Source organism: Dipteris shenzhenensis, chromosome 32, assembly GCF_047967505.1.
Source record: "Dipteris shenzhenensis isolate YYH24624 ecotype China chromosome 32, Dip_SZ_1.0, whole genome shotgun sequence".
Classification (NCBI taxonomy): domain Eukaryota; kingdom Viridiplantae; phylum Streptophyta; class Polypodiopsida; order Gleicheniales; family Dipteridaceae; genus Dipteris; species Dipteris shenzhenensis.
This window is the reverse complement of record NC_141627.1, coordinates 8,792,048-8,813,358: the sequence shown is the minus strand read 5'-3', so window position 1 is coordinate 8,813,358 and position 21,311 is coordinate 8,792,048. Positions and strand designations below refer to the sequence as shown.

General features: G+C 44.5%; 1 protein-coding gene across 2 annotated transcripts; it reads right to left on the bottom strand.

Moving 5' to 3' along the window:
• Positions 1–1,958: 1,958 nt before the first annotated feature.
• LOC147880265 (phytosulfokine receptor 1-like) lies at positions 1,959–5,816 on the bottom strand. Of its 2 annotated transcripts, XM_087371047.1 has the most exons (3): positions 5,407–5,816; positions 5,133–5,307; positions 1,960–3,388 (listed from the first exon to the last, which is right to left on the bottom strand). In XM_087371047.1, the coding sequence occupies exon 3, from the start codon at positions 3,327–3,329 to the stop codon at positions 2,157–2,159; it is 1,173 nt and encodes a 390-aa protein (XP_087227173.1). In that variant the 5' UTR covers positions 3,330–3,388; positions 5,133–5,307; positions 5,407–5,816; the 3' UTR covers positions 1,960–2,156. The 2 variants fall into 2 exon arrangements, with proteins under 2 accessions (XP_087227172.1, XP_087227173.1); XM_087371046.1 differs by having other exon boundaries at positions 1,959–5,307.
• Positions 5,817–21,311: the final 15,495 nt, after the last annotated feature.

Here is a 21,311-nt window from a genome sequence, read left to right as displayed (position 1 = left end):
GAGAGGGAGAGGGAGAAGGGAGCACAGCACGAGGGAGAGGGAAGGGGAGAGGGGAAAGGGAGCGCAACCTGAGGGAAAGGGAGACGGATTTACAGAGAGAGGAAGGGGGGGAACACGATGGGGGCGAGAGTAGAAGGGAGGGTGTGATTGAAAATGAGTTACGAGAGAGATGATAGTCAATATATAGCCCTCAAGGAATTCAAACTTCCCGCTCTAGAATTTGAACTTCTCGCTCCTCCTTCTCTCCCCCCGCCGCGCCCCCTGCCCTCTCTCTGTCTCTCCCTCCCTTTCCCTCCCCCCCCCCCCCCCCGGCCTCCCTTCCCTTCCCCCCTCCCCTTCTCCCCGTCCCCCCCTCCCCCCGGCCACTTTCCCCCCCCCTTTTCCCTTCGCCCCCCTCCCCCTTTCCTCCCCACCCCTTCCCTCCCCTTTTCTTCTGTTCCCCTCTCCTCCATTCCATTAGTTCCCTTTTTTTCCTACCCTCCAACAATGTTCACACCAAAGAATGAATTCACATCGAGGTGAAGAGGCTGTGAAGCCACCTCCTAAGATGGCATATCCACGTCCTGGTTCTGTGACAAGGGAATGAAGTTGCCCCTTCATAGGAGACGTACTCCTCGTTGAGGTTGTGCATAGGCTCGTGCATGATGCTCCTCATGTCGAACTCTTACTACAAACTTGTGCTACAAAAATGAGCACTATAGTGAGCGGGCTGCATATTGAAGTTGAGGAGACGGTGAAGCAACACAAGTTGAAAGGCCTCACCTTGAGCGAGTAGTGGATGACTTGCGTATGTCGATTGGAATGGAGAAGGGATGGAGACAGAGGAGCTTCATGTATAGCATGGAGGTGCTTGCAGCTTTTGGCTAGCCATGGTTTGTAGGTTGCATCTAGAGGGAAATCTCCCTAATTCATTGGGCATTTGCAAGACGACACGACGGTGAACTACAACTGTGAGTTGCATGACAGCTGCAGCTAGCTATGGTGGTGGCACTGGGAGAAGGCAGTGGATATGACCGCTACGTGGATGGGAAGGGGTTGTGGGAGGTTTGGGCAAGCCACTCCCCACACCAGCCAATGTGGACAGTGAGGTTGCTTGGGAAGCCGAGTGGTGGGACGATGACAATAAATCACATTTAGCCCCCCTAACCAATGTGGCTAGCGTATGGGGGAGGCCTGTTAGATGATCTATGAAATTAATATCTATGAAGTGGCTCGCTCAAATTGATGATTGTGTTTGGATCTTATTCATGTTTCATGTCCATTCCAAACCCGTGGCGGCAATAAATCACATTTAGCCCCCCTTAGCCAATGTGGCTCTGCGGCCTCTTAGAGGGCCTCCCTGCGTCTCAGTTGAAGCTAGGGAGGCCATTGATTTAGTAGGCAAAGCTGAACTCCTATCTCCGTCCCCTCGTGTTGGTTGTTGGATACTAATGGACAAATCCTCCAAGCGAGATCGGGTGGAACCTGCTTTGCTAGTCTCCACCACGTTGGAGATGCCTTGCTTCCTAGCCAAAAATGCAGACTTGCAACAATAAATGCCTAGTTTTGCAGGTTGAACCAGTCCAACAGCCAAATACTGGCCTGGAATCGGAGAAATCCATGCCTCTAGCTGAGCAGTCCACTGCCACAAAAAATCCATCGTTCAGCATTCTACAGCCATGGGGATGTGAATATATCTTGCCAGTGAGGCTCCCCGACGCGGCGAGATCCTCTTAGATGATCTATGAAAGTGATATCTATGAAACTGCTCGCTCAAATCCATGATTGTGTTTTGATCCAATTGATGTTTCATGTCTTTCAATATGCTAGTAAAGAAAATGAGTAACACCAACGATGACAAGGCATTTACACCAGTAAAGAAATTGAGCAACACCAACGATGATAAGGCATTGACACCAAAAGCCATGATCAATTATCGAGCAGCATCCAGACAGTAAATAGCGAAGCCTAGTATAGCGAAGGCAAACGACAATCAGAGGCTCGAATGCATGAGCTCGAACAGAAATCACAAGATGGAATGCATGAACGACGATAGAAACCAGTTGCACGAGGGAGCCACGATCAGACGTACATTGCTTAGATCTAGATCGCTGGAAATTTGTTTCCAATCTTCCAATTGTGTGCATGGCTCGACATCTTGCTCCAAAATCTTCCGATCATAGTTCTTGATCCGCATGAACATCATCTTCCTCCAATCTTCCAATCATGGATAACCTTTCAAAGACATTTTGCATCGTTGGACGTCCACTCGGACTCTCGTTCGCACACTGGCAAGCAATCCTGAAGTACGCAGCTGCTTCATCGTGAGGAGCCTTCTTCTTCATCGCTGGATCGAGCAGCTCAAGCTCTTGAGCTTCCTCCACCAGTTGACGAGCCCATGTGACTAAGGTCCTCAGGTTCCTCTCCTTCACGATCTCATTGGGCCTCCTTCCAGTGGCTAGCTCCAGCATTACCATCCCAAAGCTGTACACATCCGCTTGTAAGGTTGCTGTCAGATTGTTTGCATACTCGGGCGCCATGTATCCTAGCGTTCCTGCCGCGCTTGTACTGACATGGGAAAACATCGGATTCATGTTCCTCGCCAGCCCAAAATCTGCTATCTGTGGCTCGAAATCGTTGCCCAGCAGAATGTTGCCCGACTTGATGTCCCTGTGAATTACGTGAGGAATGCAGTCGTGGTGCAAATAAGCAAGCCCTCGTGCTGATCCTCGCGCTATCTGCAGCCTCGTCTTCCAGTCCAGGCGTCGACGACCTTCTTCACTATCGTGCAGCCACGTATCAAGGCTGCCGTTCTCCACGAGATCATACACTAGCACTCTCTCATCACCAAGCTTGCAGTATGCCAAGAGCTTCACCAAATTTGGGTGACAAATATTCCCCACTGTCTCCATCTCCGCCTCAAACTGGCGGTGTCCCTGCAATCCATCCATGGAGAGCTTCTTCACTGCTACGTTTCTCCCATCTGACAACGTACCAAGGTACACAAGTCCAAAACCTCCATCTCCAATCACTCTGGACACGGCAAAGTCGTCTGTGGCTTTGGCAAGAGTGGCCATACTGATGGATTCCAGAGAAAGATCGAATACCTGGCTTCGCTCGCGGCGAAATTTTCGCAAGCTCGACAACCTTGCTGCTGGGCGTACAACTGATCTCCTATTCCGCCATTTCCGAATCTTGAAGATGCAGAAAACCAAGCCGATAAACAGCGCAAGAGCGCCGAACGTACTGACTGCGGAAAGAACTCCCGTAGCTTTCGGATTCTTGAGGACTCCGTTGGCGAGGAATGAATATCGATGAGGACCAATGTCAAGTTTGGAATCGCAAACCATGTTATTGGAGACATCGAGATAGGCTAGACTAAGAGCAGCTACTTCCCGAGGAATTGACCCTGTCAGGCAATTTGAAGAAAGATCAAGATATAGTAGTCCCGAAACACTTCCAAACAAACAAGTGCCATGTCCCTCCGACGCAGTGTGACTGATACCATGAACTAAACGGATATGAGCTAGCAGCCCAAGTTCGAAGGCAATTTCAGATGCTTTCGCTCCGTTCTTCGAAGGATTGGACACAATCAATTCCGACCTGATGCTTCGCAAAACATCGGAACAATTGGTAGGAGGCCGTCGAGAACTAACCTGAGTCATGCCACCTATTCTTGCTAATTCAAGTGGAATAGAACCAACTAACCTATTATTTGAGAGATCGAGAACTTTCAGACGCAGTAAACATCCGATCGTCGAAGGAATGAATCCAGATAATGCATTGTTGTCCAGAAGCAAGACCTTCAAACTGGCCAAGCTTCCGACAGTCCAAGGAATCTCTCCTGATAGTTGATTCCTTGAAAGAGACAGAACAGAAAGGGAACTACAATTGAGGATACCTGCGGCGACAGGCCCCTGTAGCCTGTTGTTTGCTACGGACAAATACCTAAGAAGTGGGAGCGACCCTATCACGTCTGGGATTAAGTCATCGAGGAAGTTGTCATCAAGCAATACGTGGCTCAATTGCGTGCAATCTTTTATTTGAGCTGGAATAGCATCTGTAAAACGGTTCCCTCGCAGTCGTAAAACCTGGAGATTGCTCAGCTTACCAATCTCTGAAGACAGCGCACCTCCCAGCTGGTTGCAATCTAGGTTGAGAGTTCTGAGATTGGTACAGTTCAGTATGGATGCTGGGATACTTCCGTTAATGAAGTTATTGGAGAGGGACAGGAATGTGAGCTTGGCAAAGTTTCCAAGTGCTGAGGGCAAGCTACCTGTTAATTGGTTATGCGAAGCATCGAGGGAGGTGAGGGTTGGGATAGAAGCGATTTCAGGTGGGAGAGACGAGGAAAAACGATTGTGATTGAGGAAGAGGTGCTGCAGGGCGGACAAGGAGACGTTGATGGTGGAGGGCAAGGGGCCATGGAGGGAACAATGGCTCAGGTCCAGATGGCGGAGGTTTGGGGGTAATGGGGAGGGAAGGGGGCCAGTGAGCTGGGAGTTATGGGAGAGGTCGAGGAAAGCCAGGTTGGAGAGGTTTGCGACGTTGGGAGGGATGATACCGGAGAGGGAATTGTTGGAGAGGTCGAGGGTGGTGAGGAAAGGCAAGCCAGCGAAGAGGAGGGGAGGCATGGAGCCAAACAAGCCGAGGGAGGGGAGTAGGAGGGAGATGACACGGGAGTGGGAGTTACATAAAACGCCAGGCCAGAGACAGCAATGGGACGAGGAGGGGGAAGGTGGCCACGAGAGATTGGAGAGGATGGAGCTACGGAAAGCCAGGAGGGACGCAATCTCTGAGGCAGAGCAAGGAGGAGGAGTAGCGGTTGGAGGATAGATGCAGGAGGCCAAGGTAATGAGCAACATCAGATTGACAAGGAGCTCGAGTGAGAGGTTGAAGAAGTTCGATGCCCTCATACTGCTTGTCTCTGATGATGAGAAGGACGAAGACGATGAGAAAGATGTGGTAACTGAAATGGTCTTCCTCACGAAGAAGCTCAAATTCTTCCTCAGACCCTCAATTAATTAGTGGTCGGACGCAGGAGGCGTGTAACCTCAGATTGGCAAGGAGTAGGCCGAAGACGATGAGTCGAAGCTATGGTAACGGAAATAGTATTCCTCAGGAAGAAGCTCAAATTCTTGGCGGTGGCTCACCTAGTCTTTGAGCTTCGAGCTTGGTTGCTGCTGTCCAGGGCCTTCATTTTGGTGTTTGATTGCTTGCTCGCGAGAGGCTTCAAGCTGTGGACGGATCACCCTCATGCTCCTTCTCCTCCTCCCGGCTCTGTCATCCGGAGCTCCTGCTCTTACCTGCGATTTTGCTGCTTTGCAACTGATGAGGAGGAGGAGAAGAAGGACGACGATGATGAGAAACTATGGTAACTGAAATCGTTACCTCAGGAAGAAGCTTAAATTCTGGAGGATGGCGCACCTCCTCAAGCTTCGTAAAGCTTCTTACATGTTGCTGCCCAGACCATAATATTAGTGTTTCCTTGCTTTCGCGAGTCTCTTGGAGCTGTGGACGGATCACCCTCTGCAGCCTTGCTGCTCCTACTGCCTGCTGCTGCTTTCGCTAAAAGTAATTAAACACTTCACCTTGCGGCTCAGGGCTACGGAGTGGAGGCTTCACGGCTATCGAACGAGCCTTCAAACTCCCTTGTAAGTGCTCCACACCTCTCTCAGTCTCTCTCTCTCTCTCTCTCTCTGATCTCTCTCTGGACCTCTACTCGATTCTGGTAGTGGCTACGGAGACGGAGCACCACGTTCTCCTTCGTGATCGCGCGACGACGAGGGTGGGAATTCCTGTGATATATTGTTGCGGTCGTCGTTCTTCCGGGGGAGGTGCGTCATCGAGGTTTCGTCACTGGCGACGGCTCAGACTTTGTCCAATCCCACTAGATAAGCAAGAGGCCTGAAGACTAGAAAAGGACGTGGAAGGAAAGCCAACGGTTGAGATTGTACACCGTGAAAGTAACGGCTCAGATTCTACATCATGAGCGTACGTACGGACGTAGAGGAGGAAGAGACGTTCAATCAATAATAATCATAATCATAACAATAATAATGCAAGGATTAGATTTTGTCCTTTAGGTTTTTAACTAAAACAAGAAAAATATGAGCACCGCCCACTCCTTTTTTCCTCAGCCGTATACACGCCTTTGACGTTTGACCCCTTTTCACTTTTGCCATCCTCTCATGGGCCCACACGTTTTCTCCTCCTATTTTGTACCTCCCAAGTAGCTTTCCAAACACATATATCATGCTAGGTCCTCCTCTCTATGGGAGATGGTATTTTGGGTCCAAGGGGCCTTAGGATTTTCACGTGGAGTACCTCCCAAGTAGCTTTCCAAACACATATATCTCCTCCTCTCTATGGGAGATGGTATTTTGGGTCGAGGGTTTGCACATGGGTTTTCATGTGCAGTAGTAGATCAAGTTCCCTCCTCAAGGTCCACGGGGAGAGGGTTTCCTCTAGGTCTATGGGGAGAGAGTTTTCATGTGTAGTTGGTCATGCTAACCTTGTTAATGACTTCAAAATATTTCCTTAGCTTAGCCTTCTTGCTATCCAACTACTCCTCCTTTCATTGAAAGCTTCATTAAAAGCAAGGCCATAATGGTTCTGCCAAAATTATCATAAGCTAAAAAGCTCTCACCTTAAAGATCTTTTGAAAAATAAGGGTCTATAGCCTTGCTATTTTGTTTAGTAATGTAATTGTTTTTCATGCTTCAAAAAATAATTATAACAACATTAGTTTTGTCCCCCCCCCCCCTCTCTCTCTCTCTCTCTCTCTCTCTCTCTCTCTTTCTCTTCATCCATCAGTCAGTTTTAAAGCTTTCACACTATATGTACCCAAACATTTGAAACATCGAATTAAAGTAAGACAGGGCAAGAGCACAGGGATTAAAGGGAAAAGAGTAGTAATTCATGCAAGGTCCTTAAAAGGTGGGGTGGGCAAAACACTAAAATGCAAACCAAACCACCTCCTCTTTGACTATTGCACATTTGAGAGCATCCCATAGACTCGTAAGGCCTTTAATAAATAGAGTCATCTAGGAGTCATCTATTAATTGGCAAAAGGAATGAGGATGCACAAGCCAATTTTTTAAGGAGTGAACAGGTGGAGCCTATCAAGAGTTCAACCCCTTTGTTATATATGTAATATCATGTCACACATTTAAGGATCACTGTATGCAAGAAACACATGCAACCAAAGATGTTGCCCTCACTCTAGCTTTGATTTATGCAAGTGATTCCTATTTCTTCTATTTGAACTAATGTAGTATCATTAAGACTTATGACTTCTAGAGCAACAATCAGATGCTTAACCAATATTTTGTGGATTTTGTACTTCCTCAGCCTTCTCATTGGCAAAAAATTTGGATGTCCTTTGAAGTGCCAAAAACAAATTTAAACTTGAAGGTGAGAATAGGCACTTCAAGTCTCCTCTATCCTCACACCGTTTAAAAAATAGATAGCCATCCATACCTCAAGTGGTGCATATGCACAGCCCAACTAAAGGTCACCAAAGCTTTAAACACCTCAAACCTAATCTTGATCAAGGACTAAGTTGCCTCATTGAATCTTCAATTAGCATAGAATACACTATTCAAAATTTTTGGACTTTCTCTCCTAGTTTGGCCCTTTTTTGTGGAGCATATTCTCTCCACTCAACTTCACTTAGTGAGCTAAAAAATTGGGTTTTTTAGAGCACTAAATGGGTCACTTATATACAAATATGGCCTTATTAAGCTAAAAAGTCAAGTGGTGACCTCTAATTTTAAAAAAAAAAGGCTCAATGAAGCTATAATTCCAAAACTTGTGCATGGTGCCCCCATCCAATAACTATAATAATAGTAGTAGTAGTCTCCTAACTCTAGTTCAATTTTAACACTATGAAGTGAAAATATGACACCATATGAAAAGAGTTTGTTGAATTCAACATATAAGTGGTGTATAGATACACCATTTTTTTGAAAAAAAAGAGTTCGTTAAATTCAATATATAAGTGGTGTATAGATACACCCTTTTTTTGAAAAACAAAGCATACAATACATTATCTTATTAGTGGTATATAGATACACCATTTGTATGGAAAAAAGCATACAAAACATTATCTTATGCATGTGAATCTCGTTCAAAGTCATCAGATTCATGTAATGTATTTGCGCTTGATGGGTCAAGTCTTGCCGAATGATGTTTAATATGGACACGACTTGGATCAGGGATTGTGATACATTTTTCAACATTGTATCCATGCTTCTTTTTAAAACTTCGTGTCCTCGATTTCTAGCAATGAATAATGCTACTGACTTCCACCTATGTTAATCCCTCATTATTTGGAACCCATTCACGTTTCTTTTGCAAGCATCCCTCATAGAGTTGTTTTATTGTATATCTTCTCGGGAGATTTTTCAATGGCTTTGGTTCATACCATAAAGTTGTGAATGTTATAGGAGTTCCCTTGTCATCCCTTTCTATCTTAGCAACCTTTACAACCCAAATTGGGCCACCTTGGTCATCCAACTCTGATCAGATGCCCAAAGTGCAACAAATAGACCGTCTTCAATCTCATTAGATGGTATAAACTCTGGTAAGGGTTTGTCTCCCTTCCTGCCACAATATTTTCAAGGTAAAAGGCATTCCTCTGCTTTTTCCATATCTACTAACATATTTATATCCAAAGGAAAACTTGGTGACCTAACTTGTTTCGGCCAAAAGGATTCACAATATTCAATGCTCATTAAGTTTTCTTGTCTTTCTAAAGATTGGATAAGTGCTTCAGTTGATTTAATTGTCTCCAAATTCTTAGTTGATTGCTCAGGATATTTCTGCATCATACTTTGAAGATGTTTAATGAAGGCTTTCACGCCTTTCATTTCATCTATGTCAAGTGATTTATTTTTGCAAAAACAAATATAGTTTCCTCCAATGGAATTATTCGTTGTAATAAAGCATATGACTCACTCCATAAATGATCTCCATCTACTAAGTAGTGATTCCATTGCATCACTGGAATATTGTTATGCATGTGAAACCAAAAGTAGTGTGGATTTGTGTGTCCTATTAGGGCATCATCTCTTGTTTGTAAATGTGGCTCTATGAATGCTGTCCAATCTACCATCTCTCTAAGATAGCCACTTTTGATTCTTCCTTGCGAGACCCTTCAATTTTTTTCCCAATTCAAAATAGCATATCCTCCATTGTCAAAACATTCATTGACTTCAACTCACCAGAGATACCACTGAAGATTTGATCTATGTCTTCATGTGCATGGCCGACAAGAAGAAAGCCAACTTCCACTTCTTCAAATATTTTCAAACCAACCAGCATAGAGCATAAAGCAAATATATATTTATTCTTGTTCTCTCTCCAATAATTATCAGCTTGTATTCTCAATGTGTTAGGTAAACATCTGTGAGCATCTCTGACCTTTCTTATTGCTTTCATGATTGATGTAACAACTTGGTTACTATCATGGTCATGCAAACCATCAGAGAAAACAAGATAGTATGGAGAATAAAAAATTTGATTACTGTAGAACTGATACAATAGATGGCGCAGCCTCCCAACCATGCGCTCCTATGAAAGAAGCTTTGATGGCGTGCTAAAAACAGTAGAAGACGGAGGCTGGATGCTAAGGAATCAGGGTTGCTATAGCAAGTGATGAAATGGGCTTCACGGGCTTGCTCTTATATAGCCACCAGTCGTAGTCGGTTAGGCTCAATCGGGTGATCGACCCAATCTACCCAAAACGGTCGACTCGGGATCAGTCCCGAAATAGGCCACCGACCATACGATAGAACCTAGAGCCATCCAGGATCATCTGAGGCTCCAAACGGGCCCCGCAACCCGAGAGTGGGCTGCCCCAGGAAATGCTCCATCTACCCTTAGTGCGATGAGTCAAGGGATGCCTTACCACACTTGCATGTAGCCTAGTTGGTGGTGTGCCAACTCTATCTGAAGCCATCAAGCCATCAGGCCACACATGGCCCCCATTTGGTGTCCAAACCAGGACCTACCGGATAACCGAGCTACTCAAATGCCTTCTCCTCATATGGGGATCTTACAAGTAGAGTTAGCTAGCTCCCGCGTAGTTACATGAGAGTGGAGCATTGATATTAACACCCCCCCTCAATGTCCACCCGCAAGTGAACTTACTTTTTTGGTCCAATGCCAAGTCGATGAAGATGCCTCTCTAGCAAGTCTCTTCCAAGAGCCTTCGTGAAGATGTCCGCAGCATTCTATGTAGTCGGATAGTACACCAAGTAGACCTCTCCATCCATGATGAGCTCGCGTACAAAGTGATATTGAATCTCAATGTGTTTTGTGCGAGCGTGGAACACCGGGTTCTTTGCAATCGCCATGCAACTCTGATTGTCACATGATAACTGTGTAGGCTTGTTCTACACTGCACCCATGTCCCCCAAAATCCTCCTTAACCACACTGCCTCGCAAGAAGCAAAGCATGCAGATTTGTACTGGCCTCGGTAGAAGAAAGAGCAACTGTGGGTTGCTTCTTGCCGACGCATGACACAACTCCAGATCCAAGTGAGAAACAATACCCTGTCACTGATCTCCTTCTGTCCACGTCTCCTGCCCAATCTGAGTCACAGAATCCGGTCTAGATGTTGCCCTTGGTATAGGTGATGCCATAATCAAGTGTGCCTTTGATGTAGTTCAGCACCCGCAGCCCTGCCCTCCAATGGTTCTCCCGGGGCTTATTGGAAAACCTGCTTAGTACACCAGTCGCAAAACTGATGTCCGGCTGTGTGTTGCATAGGTAAATCAAGCTAGCCACAAGCCTTTTGTACTTCGCTTCGTCCACCAGTGGTGATGAATCCTCGTTTGAGAGCTTCGTGTCAACCTCCATAGGGGTACCAACCGTCTTGCACTCAGCCATGCCAAATGCCTTCAGTATCTCTCTAGCATACTTCAGCTATGAAATGAAGATCTGTTTCGGCTCCTGCTAAACTTCAATCCCCAAACAGAAATGCATCAGTCATTTCAAACTCTCTTCCTAGCAAATGCTTCGTCTACGAGATCTTTTCTTCATGGTTCCCTGTTATGACAAGGTCGTCCACATAAAGGACCATGATCATACACCTACCTCCTTCTTTGAAGATATACAAATTTGCATCTGATGGGCTCCTCCTGAACTGGTTTTGCAGAAAGTAGGCATCAATTCGCTGGTACCACGCTCATGGGGCGTGTTTCAGCCCGTAAAGTGCCTTCTTCAGTTTGTAGACTTTACCTTCTGAACCGGGGATCTCAAAACCTGGTGGTTGTTCCACGTATACCTCCTCCTTGAGATCTCCATTCAGAAAGGTGGATTTCACATCCATCTGAAACACGGGCCAACTTCCCTGGGTAGCTAAAGCCAAAACACTGCGAATTGTGGTTAGTCGAGCTATGGGAGCAAAAGTATATTGATAATCAAAGCCATGTACCTGTGCAAATCCTTTTGCCACGAGCCGAGCCTTGTACTTATCCAACGTGCCGTCGGACTTGTATTTGGTCTTGTACACCCACTTGGTTTCGATAACCTTGCGTTTTGGTGGTCGATCCACAAGGTCCCAAGTGTTGTTCTTCATTATGGAGCCATACTTCGACTGCATAGCCTCCATCCACCTATCATTGCCCTGTGCCTCTTCAAGACACTTGGGTTCATCAGCACGGATCACTTCTGTCATCAAAGCATAGTTGACCAAGTGTTCCTGCGCCCTTCTTTGCTCCTCTAATCTCTTGGACCAGCAGTGTTCGGATGGTTCCTCCTCAATGGCTGGAGGTTCTCTACCGTCCAAAAGCTGCTTTACCCACTTCAAGAATGGCCGTTGCCATTGTGGTTCTGTAGGCTCTTCTTAATTTTCTTTGTCTTGAATCCTCCCAAGCACTATTGGGGGAGTTCGGTTTGCTGTTGGTGGTGGTACTGGATGGATATCCTGGTCCTGGTTGTCTGGGAAGGAAGCATCCTCCTCCAATTGATGCGGCTATTCTGAGAAGACCACATCGTGACTTACAATTACCTTCTTGGTAACAGGGTTATAGAGACGGTAACCCTTCGCCTCTTCACTATAGCCCAAGAAAATACACTTTCAGCTCTGCGGTTCCCATTTGGTCCTGGTAGCATCAGGGACATGCACAAAACAGTCACATCCAAAAACTTTGAAATGTGCAGCTGAAGGTTTCTTACCAGAAAAGGCTTGCAGTGGAGTCATCCCGTTCACAGCCTTCGTGTAGCTACGATTCAGGATGTAAATTGCAGTGTTACATGCTTTAGCCCAGAAAGCCTTTGGCAAATCTTTCCCTTTCATCATACTCCGGCCCATTTCGTAGATGACGCGCATCTTGCATTCTGCTACTCCATTTTGCTGTGATGTATGTGGCGGGGGTTTCTGCCTCTTGATTCCGTGACTTTTGCAGTAACTTTCGAATTCAGTTGATGTGAACTCTCCACCTCTGTCTGATCTCAACTTCTTCACCTTCCTCCCCGTTTCTTTCTCGACCATTACATGCCATTCCTTGAACCTACTAAAAGCCTCATCTTTAGTCTTCAGGAAGTATATCCATATCCTTCTACTGTAGTCGTCGATCAGCATCATGAAGTAGTAGGAACCACCCAAAGCTCCCGTCTCCATCTTTTCACAGAGGTTCATGTGAACGAGCTCTAGAGGAGCCTTTGCCCTGCTGGCCTCTTTAGGAAAGGGCTGCCGAGGCTGCTTGCCCATCATGCAAGCTTCACATACATCGAGCAGATCTGAAATTTTTGGTAAGTCTGCAATCATTCCACTTTTATGCATCTCCTTCAAAGAACTATTTAGATGACCAAATGTCTCATGCCACAGCTTAGTGTTCTTCACATCCGCTCGAGCACTGAAAGCTGAGAGTTCGTAAATGTTGTTGCGTCGTGTACCTTTACCAATGACCTTGCCTTGAAGATCCAAAATTTGTGCACCATTCTTATCGAATTGACTATGAGGTCCCGATCCGTGATCGCAGAAACGGACAACAAGTTCCTCTTCATATCTGGCACATAAAGAACATCGGGCAACTGTTTTACAACTCCATCTGACTTGAGAGCAATCGTACCTTTTTCTTTTGCTGGACATTTTGCATCATTGCCGACTGCTACCAGGATGTCATTCCCTACTGGCTGTAGAGAGGTATACCAATCCTTCTGACTGGTCATGTGGTGCGATGCACCACTGTCAATGATCCAAGGTTCATCCGCAGGTACATGAACTGCCTCCACGCAAATCTCCTCAATTGCGATGAACAGCTCTACTGGTACTGCCTGCGCGCTGTTGCTGGACTCTTTCTTTACTCCGTTCTTCTCATCTGCAATCTTCTTTCGGCACTCATTCTGCTTGTGCCCTGCCTTGTTGCAATAGAAGCACTTGATCTTCTTCTTTCTCTTTTTATCATAAGAAGAAGATGGGTTACCAGAGTCCTTACCCTTACCTTTCTTTGATCCAGCGTAGAAAACTGAATCTTCTCCAGTCCTCGTCTTTTGATGGATCTCCTCCTCCAAAAGCATCATGCTGAAATCCTCAAAGTTGAGGGGCAGATTTCTGTTCTACGTATTCAACGCCATAACAAGACCGTCGTACTTTGGTGGGAGAATCCGTATGCACCTTCATGCTAGATTCTCGCTAGTGATGGTGATGCCAATCGTAGTCATCTGATCGCGCAGATTCTTCACCCTGGTGATGAACTTCTCTGCCGCTTCAGACTCAGACAACTTCTCGTTCGTGAGTTGAGTCTCCAGATTTTGAATCCGCATTTGATTCGTGGTCTCGTACTGATTTTTCAAGACCGTCCATGCCTCCTCCGTTGTGGTGACATGTTGAATCAATGCCATGACGGAATCACTAACACTGCAGATAATAGAACACAGCGCATCTGCATTTCTTCTTGTCCACACGAGAATCTCATCTGCAGTTGGTACTATCTGTTGTCCTGCATTGGCTAGATCTGGTCTCGCAATCGGCCTCACATCCACCCCAGTAGCAGTGTCCCAAAGCTCGTATGCGCTTAGGATGGTCTTCATCTTGAACTTCCAGAGTGGATAGTTAGAGCCGTTCAACTTTTCGCTTTCGCCGAACGGTGGGATTCGTAGTCTTGCGGGTTGGGCCATCTCTCAGAATCTGTCGCAAACAGAAACACACTACCAAATCTTCTTGCTAGAGTCTAGGTTGTGATACCATGTAAGAAAATAATACAACGTCTGTGCTCTACAGATAACAGGATCTCGTACGCAAGAGAGAAAACAAGATAGTATGGAGAATCAAATATTTGATTACTGTAGAACTGATACAATAGACGGCGCTGCCTCCCAATCGTGCGCTCCTGTGAAAGAAGCTTCGATGGCATGCTGGAAACAGTAGAAGACGAAGGCTGGATGCTAAGGAATCAGGGTTGCTGTAGCTAGTGATGAAATGGGCTTCACGGGCTTGCTCTTATATAGCCACCAATCGTAGTCGGTTAGGCTCAATTGGGTGATCGACCCAGTCCGCTCAAAATGGACGAGTGGGGGTCATTCCCGAAATAGGCCACTGACCATACGATAGAATCGGTGCGCAAAACAGAGCAACTAACCTACGGTTACCGTTCGTCCCAGAGCCATCCGAGATCATTTGAGGCTCCAAATGGGCCCCACAACCTGAGAGTGGGCTGCCCCGAGAAATGCTCCATCTACCCTCAGTGCGGTCAGTCAAGGGATGCCTTACCGCACTTGCATGTAGCCTAGTTGGTGGTGTGCCAACTCTTTCTGAAGCCGTCCAGCCATCAGGCCACACATGGCCCCCATCTAGTGTCCAAACCAGGACCTACCGGATAACCGAGCTACTCAAATGCCTTCCCCTCATATGTGGGGCTTACAAGTAGAGTTAGCTGGTTCCTGCGTAGTTACATGAGAGCGGAGCATTGATATCTAACAACAACACAGGACAAGTCTTCTATACCAATGAGCTTGTTTGAGTCACTTGCAACACAAGACAAGTCTTCTATACCAGTGAGTATATTTGAGTCACTTGCAATACAAGAAACCTTTTCTACATCAACATCTGTTACTATAATGTCCTTAGTACCTGTGAGCATGCCACTATGATTCTCTTGATCACTACTATAGCTTCTTATCAATTTGGATCCCATTTGTGTTATAGTCCTTTTCTTCTGATAATATTATGTTGTGTCTTCCATGACATTAAAGGAAACTGTCTTGGGCAAACTTAATTTCAAGAAAGCTAACCCCCATTTACAAGTACTATGAACTTGTAGATGATACGTAGTATTATGGACGTCTAGATGTGAATTACTATCCATTGCATTTTGAATGACACCTGCATTAGTCAACTTAATTATCTCCACTATACAGAGAAAACTCTGAGCATAACCCTTAAAGTTGCCAATTGCTAAAACTTCTTCGGAGCAAGATAACATCTCTACGTTTTCCCCCTCAAAATAAGTTTTCTTGATATCTTGAAAGTATGGCCTTATAACAATTTCGTCTTGGTCCCAGAGCATTTTGGGTGCTTGCATATCAAATATGTCACATTGTAAGATATCTCCCAATGTTTTAAAGTTTCCATGTGGATATTTTAAATGTACTTCAAGATTTACAACGTTGGTGATTATCACTGCACATCTTCTCTCACCACAACATTGGAAATGACACACATTCATAGAATCAAGACTATGAATTCGTCCAAAATCCACCACTTCATTCTTCTTATATAACACCACATCCATACCCTCTGTTAGGGCGAATACTTGTTTTATGTACAAAAATAGATTAGCAACTCAAAAGAAGACACAATAAATAATCATTGAGCTTATTTTTACTTAATAACTTTTATATTAAAACTAGCAGAGAAGGCATTAAACATGAACCCTACATCCTAAACTTTAAACAATTAATACCAAAACATCTTAACCACCATAAATCCTAAACTTTAAACATTTAATGTTATGAGAATTGGAATTATCCCATTAATTTAATACTTCAGTATTTAGTTTAGTGAGATCCAGCATTTTTGTCGCACAGCTGATGCATGTGTGCTCGCTATTTTATAGTGATGCATGTGCTCCTACATGGCTGGATATACAGCTGTGGCTGTATGAGTGTATATATGGCTGTGGCTGTATGAGTGTGTAGCATTGTGTGCACCACTTATGCGATGACAGTACATGTAGCATGTGTGCACCATCTATACGATTTTATTCATGTGTAGCATCAGGTGCACCATGAGATGGTATGTGTCGCATGTGTGCACCATTCATTTGTGATTTATTGATTTCGCATTGCTATAATACTGAAAGGTTGATTGATTGTGGTGATTAATTCCAAGGTTATCTTATGCTTGAAATATTTCATTACCATTGATTGTGTGAATTCAGGGGAAGAGTAATTGATCGGGCGATGGCATTTAGCAAGCATGATCCATCATATTTTGGGCACGTAGGTGCAACTCCAAGGATGCGGGGATGAATAAGGCTTATGCCTAATTTTTGATATTACAAAAGCTTATGTACATATTTGAATTTTGGAATATTAGTGGCTTGGCTAAGTGTATGAACTAAAGTTAGAAAAAGCTTTATTTTTTTTAAAAGCCAACTATTCTAGAAGGTGGATGGGCTTTTTTGTAAATGGGTGCATGGAGGAAAGCACAGAGGCTTTTGTATGATTTTTGCTCGGAAGCTTTTTGAGAAATATACATAAATACATAGGAAGTGGAAGGAGAGCACCACTCCTATGGGGGGAGATTGTACCCAGCACGCTTGTTCTGCCTCTTCCGTTTGTGAGTTTTGAGAGTTTCTGCGTATTTTTGAAGAGTGTTGCTGTGTTTTTCAAGGATTTGTAGGTCTCGCAAGCGTTTCCCGTCGCATTTAATCCCTAAACCCTAAACTCCTAAACACTAAATCCTAAACCCTAAACTCAAAACTATAAATCCTAAACCCTAAATCCTAAATCCTTAACCCTAAACCCTAATCCCTAACCCTAAAATACAACCAAAATTTAATGAATTTTTTTTATTTGTGCAACAGGTTGGATATATCCCCCAACCTATTGCTTAAGCTGCATCTCCAACCTGTTGCTTGGGGGATATATCCAAGCTGTTCCACAAGTGTTGCACAAATCAAGAAAATTCCTTGATTTTTGCAACAGGTTGGGTGCACCATTAACCTGTTCCACTTGCAATAGGTTGGGGGATATATCAAACCTATTGCACAAATTGAAAAAAATAATTAAATTTTGGTTATATTTTAGGGTTAGGGTTTAGGGTTTAGGGTTTAGTATCTAGGGCTAAGGATTTAGAGCTTAGAATTTAAGATTTAGTGTTTAGGATTTTGGGTTTATGATTATGGTTTTAAGGTTTAGGATTTAGGGCTAAGGGTTTAGGATTTAGGGTTCAGGGTTTAAGATCTAGGGTTTAGGGTTTAGGGTTAAGGATTTAGGATTTCGCATTTAGGGTTTAGGGTTTATGATTATTATTTTAAGGTTTAGGATTTAGGGTTTAGGTTTTAGGGTTTAGGGTTTAGGGTTTAGTATATAAGGTCATGAGCTTAGAGTCTAGACTCTAGGGTTTAGGATTTGGAAATTAGGTTTAAGAATTTAAGTTATAGGGGTTAGGGTTTAAGGTTTAGGGTTTAGGGATTAGGGATTAAAACTGTTATATAAATTTAAGAGCTTAGATTGTATAACCTAAGATTTAGGGAACTTTAGGATTTAAGATTTAGGGTGTAAGATTTAAGGTATATAGACTACATAAAATATGCATTCCAAAGTATTTAGTTTAGATATATATAGACTATGTATTATATGCTTTCCAAAGTGTTTTGTTGGGACAAGCACATAGTCTAAAAGCACACCGATTCATATTTTCTTACATTCATGCTACATGGTGTATCACAAGAAATGAAGAAGTATGTGATAAGAAATATTCAGAAGAAATATGTATTCCATATCATGGATATCTGGTGGTTGCTAAAGTAGAAAAATGATATGGATTCAATGATACTGTAGTTTTGTGCAAAGCCTTAAACAAAGTTTAAGGCTTTTGCAAAGTATTACATACTGTAACAAAGATAAGCAAGTATTGTAAGAAAATAATACAACGTCTGTGCTCAACAAATAACAGGATCTCGTACGCAAGAGAGAAAACAAGATAGTATGGAGAATCAAAAATTTGATTATTATAGAACTGATACAATAGATGGCGTTGCCTCCCAACCGTGCGCTCCTGTGAAAGAAGCTTCGATGGCGTGCTGAAAACAGTAGAAGATGGAGGCTCGATGCTAAGGAATCAGAGTTGCTGTAGCCAGTGATGAAATGGGCTTCACGGGCTTGCTCTTATATAGCCACCAGTCGTAGTCGGTTACGCTCAATTGGGTGACTGACCCAGTCCACCCAAAACGGTCGACTAGGGGTCGGCCACCGACCATACGATAGAACCGGTGCGCAAAACAGAGCAACTGACCTATGGTCACCGTTCGGCCCAGAGCCATTCGGGATCATCTGAGGCTCTAAACGGGCCTCGCAACCCGAGAGTGGGCTATCCCGAGAAATGCTCCATCTACCCTCAATGCGGTCAGTCATGGGATGCCTTCCCACACTTGCATGTAGCCTAGTTGGCAATGTGCCAACTCCGTCCAGCCATCAAGCCACACATGGCCCCCATCTGGTGTCCAAACCAGGACCTACCAGATAACCAAGCTACTCAAATGCCTTCACCTCATATGGGGGGCTTACAAGTAGAGTTAGCTGGTTCCCGCATAGTTACATGAGATGGAGCATTGATATCGAACACCCCCCCTCAATGTCCATCCGCAAGTGAACTTACTTTTTCGGTCCAATGCCAAGTCGATGAAGATGCCTCTCCAGCAAGTCTCTTCCAAGAGCCTTTGTGAAGATGTCCACAGCATTCTCTGTAGTCGAACACTACATCAAGTCAACCTCTCCATCCATAATGAGCTCGCGTACAAAGTGATATTGAAACTCAATGTGTTTTGTGCGAGCGTGGAACACAGGGTTCTTTGCAATCGCCATGCAACTCTGATTGTCACATGATAACTACGTAGGCTTGTTCTGCACTGCACCCATGTCCCCCAAAATCCTCCTCAACCACACTGCCTCACAAGAAGCAAAGCATGCTGATTTGTACTCAGCCTCGGTAGAAGAAAGAGCAACTATGGGTTGCTTCTTGCTGACCCATGACACACCTCTAGATCCAAGTGAGAAACAGTAACCTGTCATAGAGATGCTCCCTTTCCTTAACCTCATCATCATCTCCTTCTTCCTCCCTTCTCCACTCTACTTGCCTCCCAGCTTCCATGGAACTTGCTACCATTGATCATCAGCTCAAGCACGCATCGCTGTCCACCTTCATCTCCATATCATGAGCTCACCATTTCCTGCTACAGCAGATCGTTTGGAGCAGCTGCTGACTTCTGCCTATTTCATGCGTGCACCTTGCTGCGTGGAGAAGCTCTTCAACGAGCGCAAATGCTGCCCATCCTAGCACGATCATCTTCACAATTTCCAGCTACTGAATTTTATCATGGAGAAGCTGCCTATGAGAAGAAGCTGCAGCTGTTTACTATTTGCATGGAGAAGCTGCTGAATTCTACCCATTTCCTACACGCACCTGCTGTCTTCATCAAGCACCGTGTTCTTCCTCCTTGTGGCACATCTCTTGGCTGCATAACAACATGCAGTTTACCTCTCCTATGCCGCTGCCCTGCTGCATCTACTCCAACTGCCCGTGATGTCTTCTTCGTTCATGGATTACCTTGCTCCAATTCGTGGCTGCCCCTGGATCTAGCTCATGGCTCCCTGCTTCATTACCTACACGAGGTATTGACGTTCACAAGGTTCCACCTCTGAATTTGCTACTTGCAAGTTGATTGCCATGGAGTCCTCGAAGTTAAGTGCCTTTATTGAAAAGTTCACGGGTAATAACTTTTCGACATGGCAAACAAAGTTGCGTCTTATCCTTATGAAAGACAAGGTGTGGAATGTTGTTTGTGGCAAGGATAAAAAGCCACAATCAGATGAGAAGAAAATTCTACACTGGGAGAATTTAAACGACAAAGCCCTTTCTCTCATTGGTTTGGGTTTGGGTGATGAAGTTATTCATCATTTCGACTTTGATTCCACTGCTCAAGAATTATGGGAGAAGTTTGAAGGTCTCTTTGGCAATAAGGTAATCAATTCTAAGGTCTTTCTCCGTCAAGAATTCTTCAAACTCCAGATGAAGCATGAGGACTCTCTTCTCACCCATCTGAATCATATGGAGTCTCTCATCACTCAAATTGCTACGTTGAAGGCCCCAGTTGGGGATGATGACCAGGTTGCAGTGCTCCTCACGAGCATTGAAGAAATTCCTAAGTATCGGGAGATCATACCAGCATTAAGAGTGGCAAGCATGAACTACCATGACATGGTTGCTATGCTTCTTGATCATGAAAGAAGGCATAGTGATACTTTTGACACCAATGCACTATTTTCTAAAGGGAGGTTTCCTAAAGGGAAAGGTAACTTCAAACCTTTCAAGTGCACTTACTGTGGAAAGCTTGGTCACGATCTAAAGACCATGCCAACTTGGTTGGGACTATATCCAACGAAGACGAAGACGATGCAGACACCTCTACTCCAATTCATGCTCTCACTGTTCACATCCAAGATCTCTCTCTTAATAAAGAGGTCTATGCACCCGATGATCTTGAATTTGTTTTTTGAGTGTGTTGAAGGTACTCTGCCTTGGGAGTCCCCCTAAAATGAATGCAAATAAATCATGTGTGTTGAATCAATAAAGGTTCTCAGCCTTGGATAGTCCTCCTAAAATGATGTTATTCTCTTTTACTTTATTTGTGTGTGGCTTCCTACCACTTCATGTTATGAAGCCAAGGGGGGATGTACTATGAGAGTCCTATTATTGGCATTGATGGATTTCGTTATCAGGCCTGGCCGAGTTCCAGGATGTTGGTGCACTCCCTAGACCGTTTTGTTGGGTCAGGTAGCCATGCTTCTCTTTTGAGCCTCTGAGCTATTTGGGATGTACAGATTAGTAGATTCATCATGTCATGTCTTGTTCTTGGCTCCATTCTAGTAATCTCTCACCTTGCCTTCATGGGGGGGTGTTGGAACATAACCAAAGTAAGTGTTTTCTAGTGTTCTAGAGTAGTACTAGACTACTTTATATCCTAGAGTGCCATGTGTCACTATGGGACTTATCCCATATACATGTGACACCTAGAGTGTGTGTGCCTATTCTATAAAGGCATTGTACTTTCTAATTTTGTCACATCAGTCAACATCAAGCTATCTACATGTGAGT

What these genes read in the sequence shown, in the direction of transcription:
- LOC147880265 (XM_087371046.1), bottom strand. Translation starts at nt 4,895, where the DNA reads ATGAGGGCATCGAACTTCTTCAACCTCTCACTCGAGCTCCTTGTCAAT.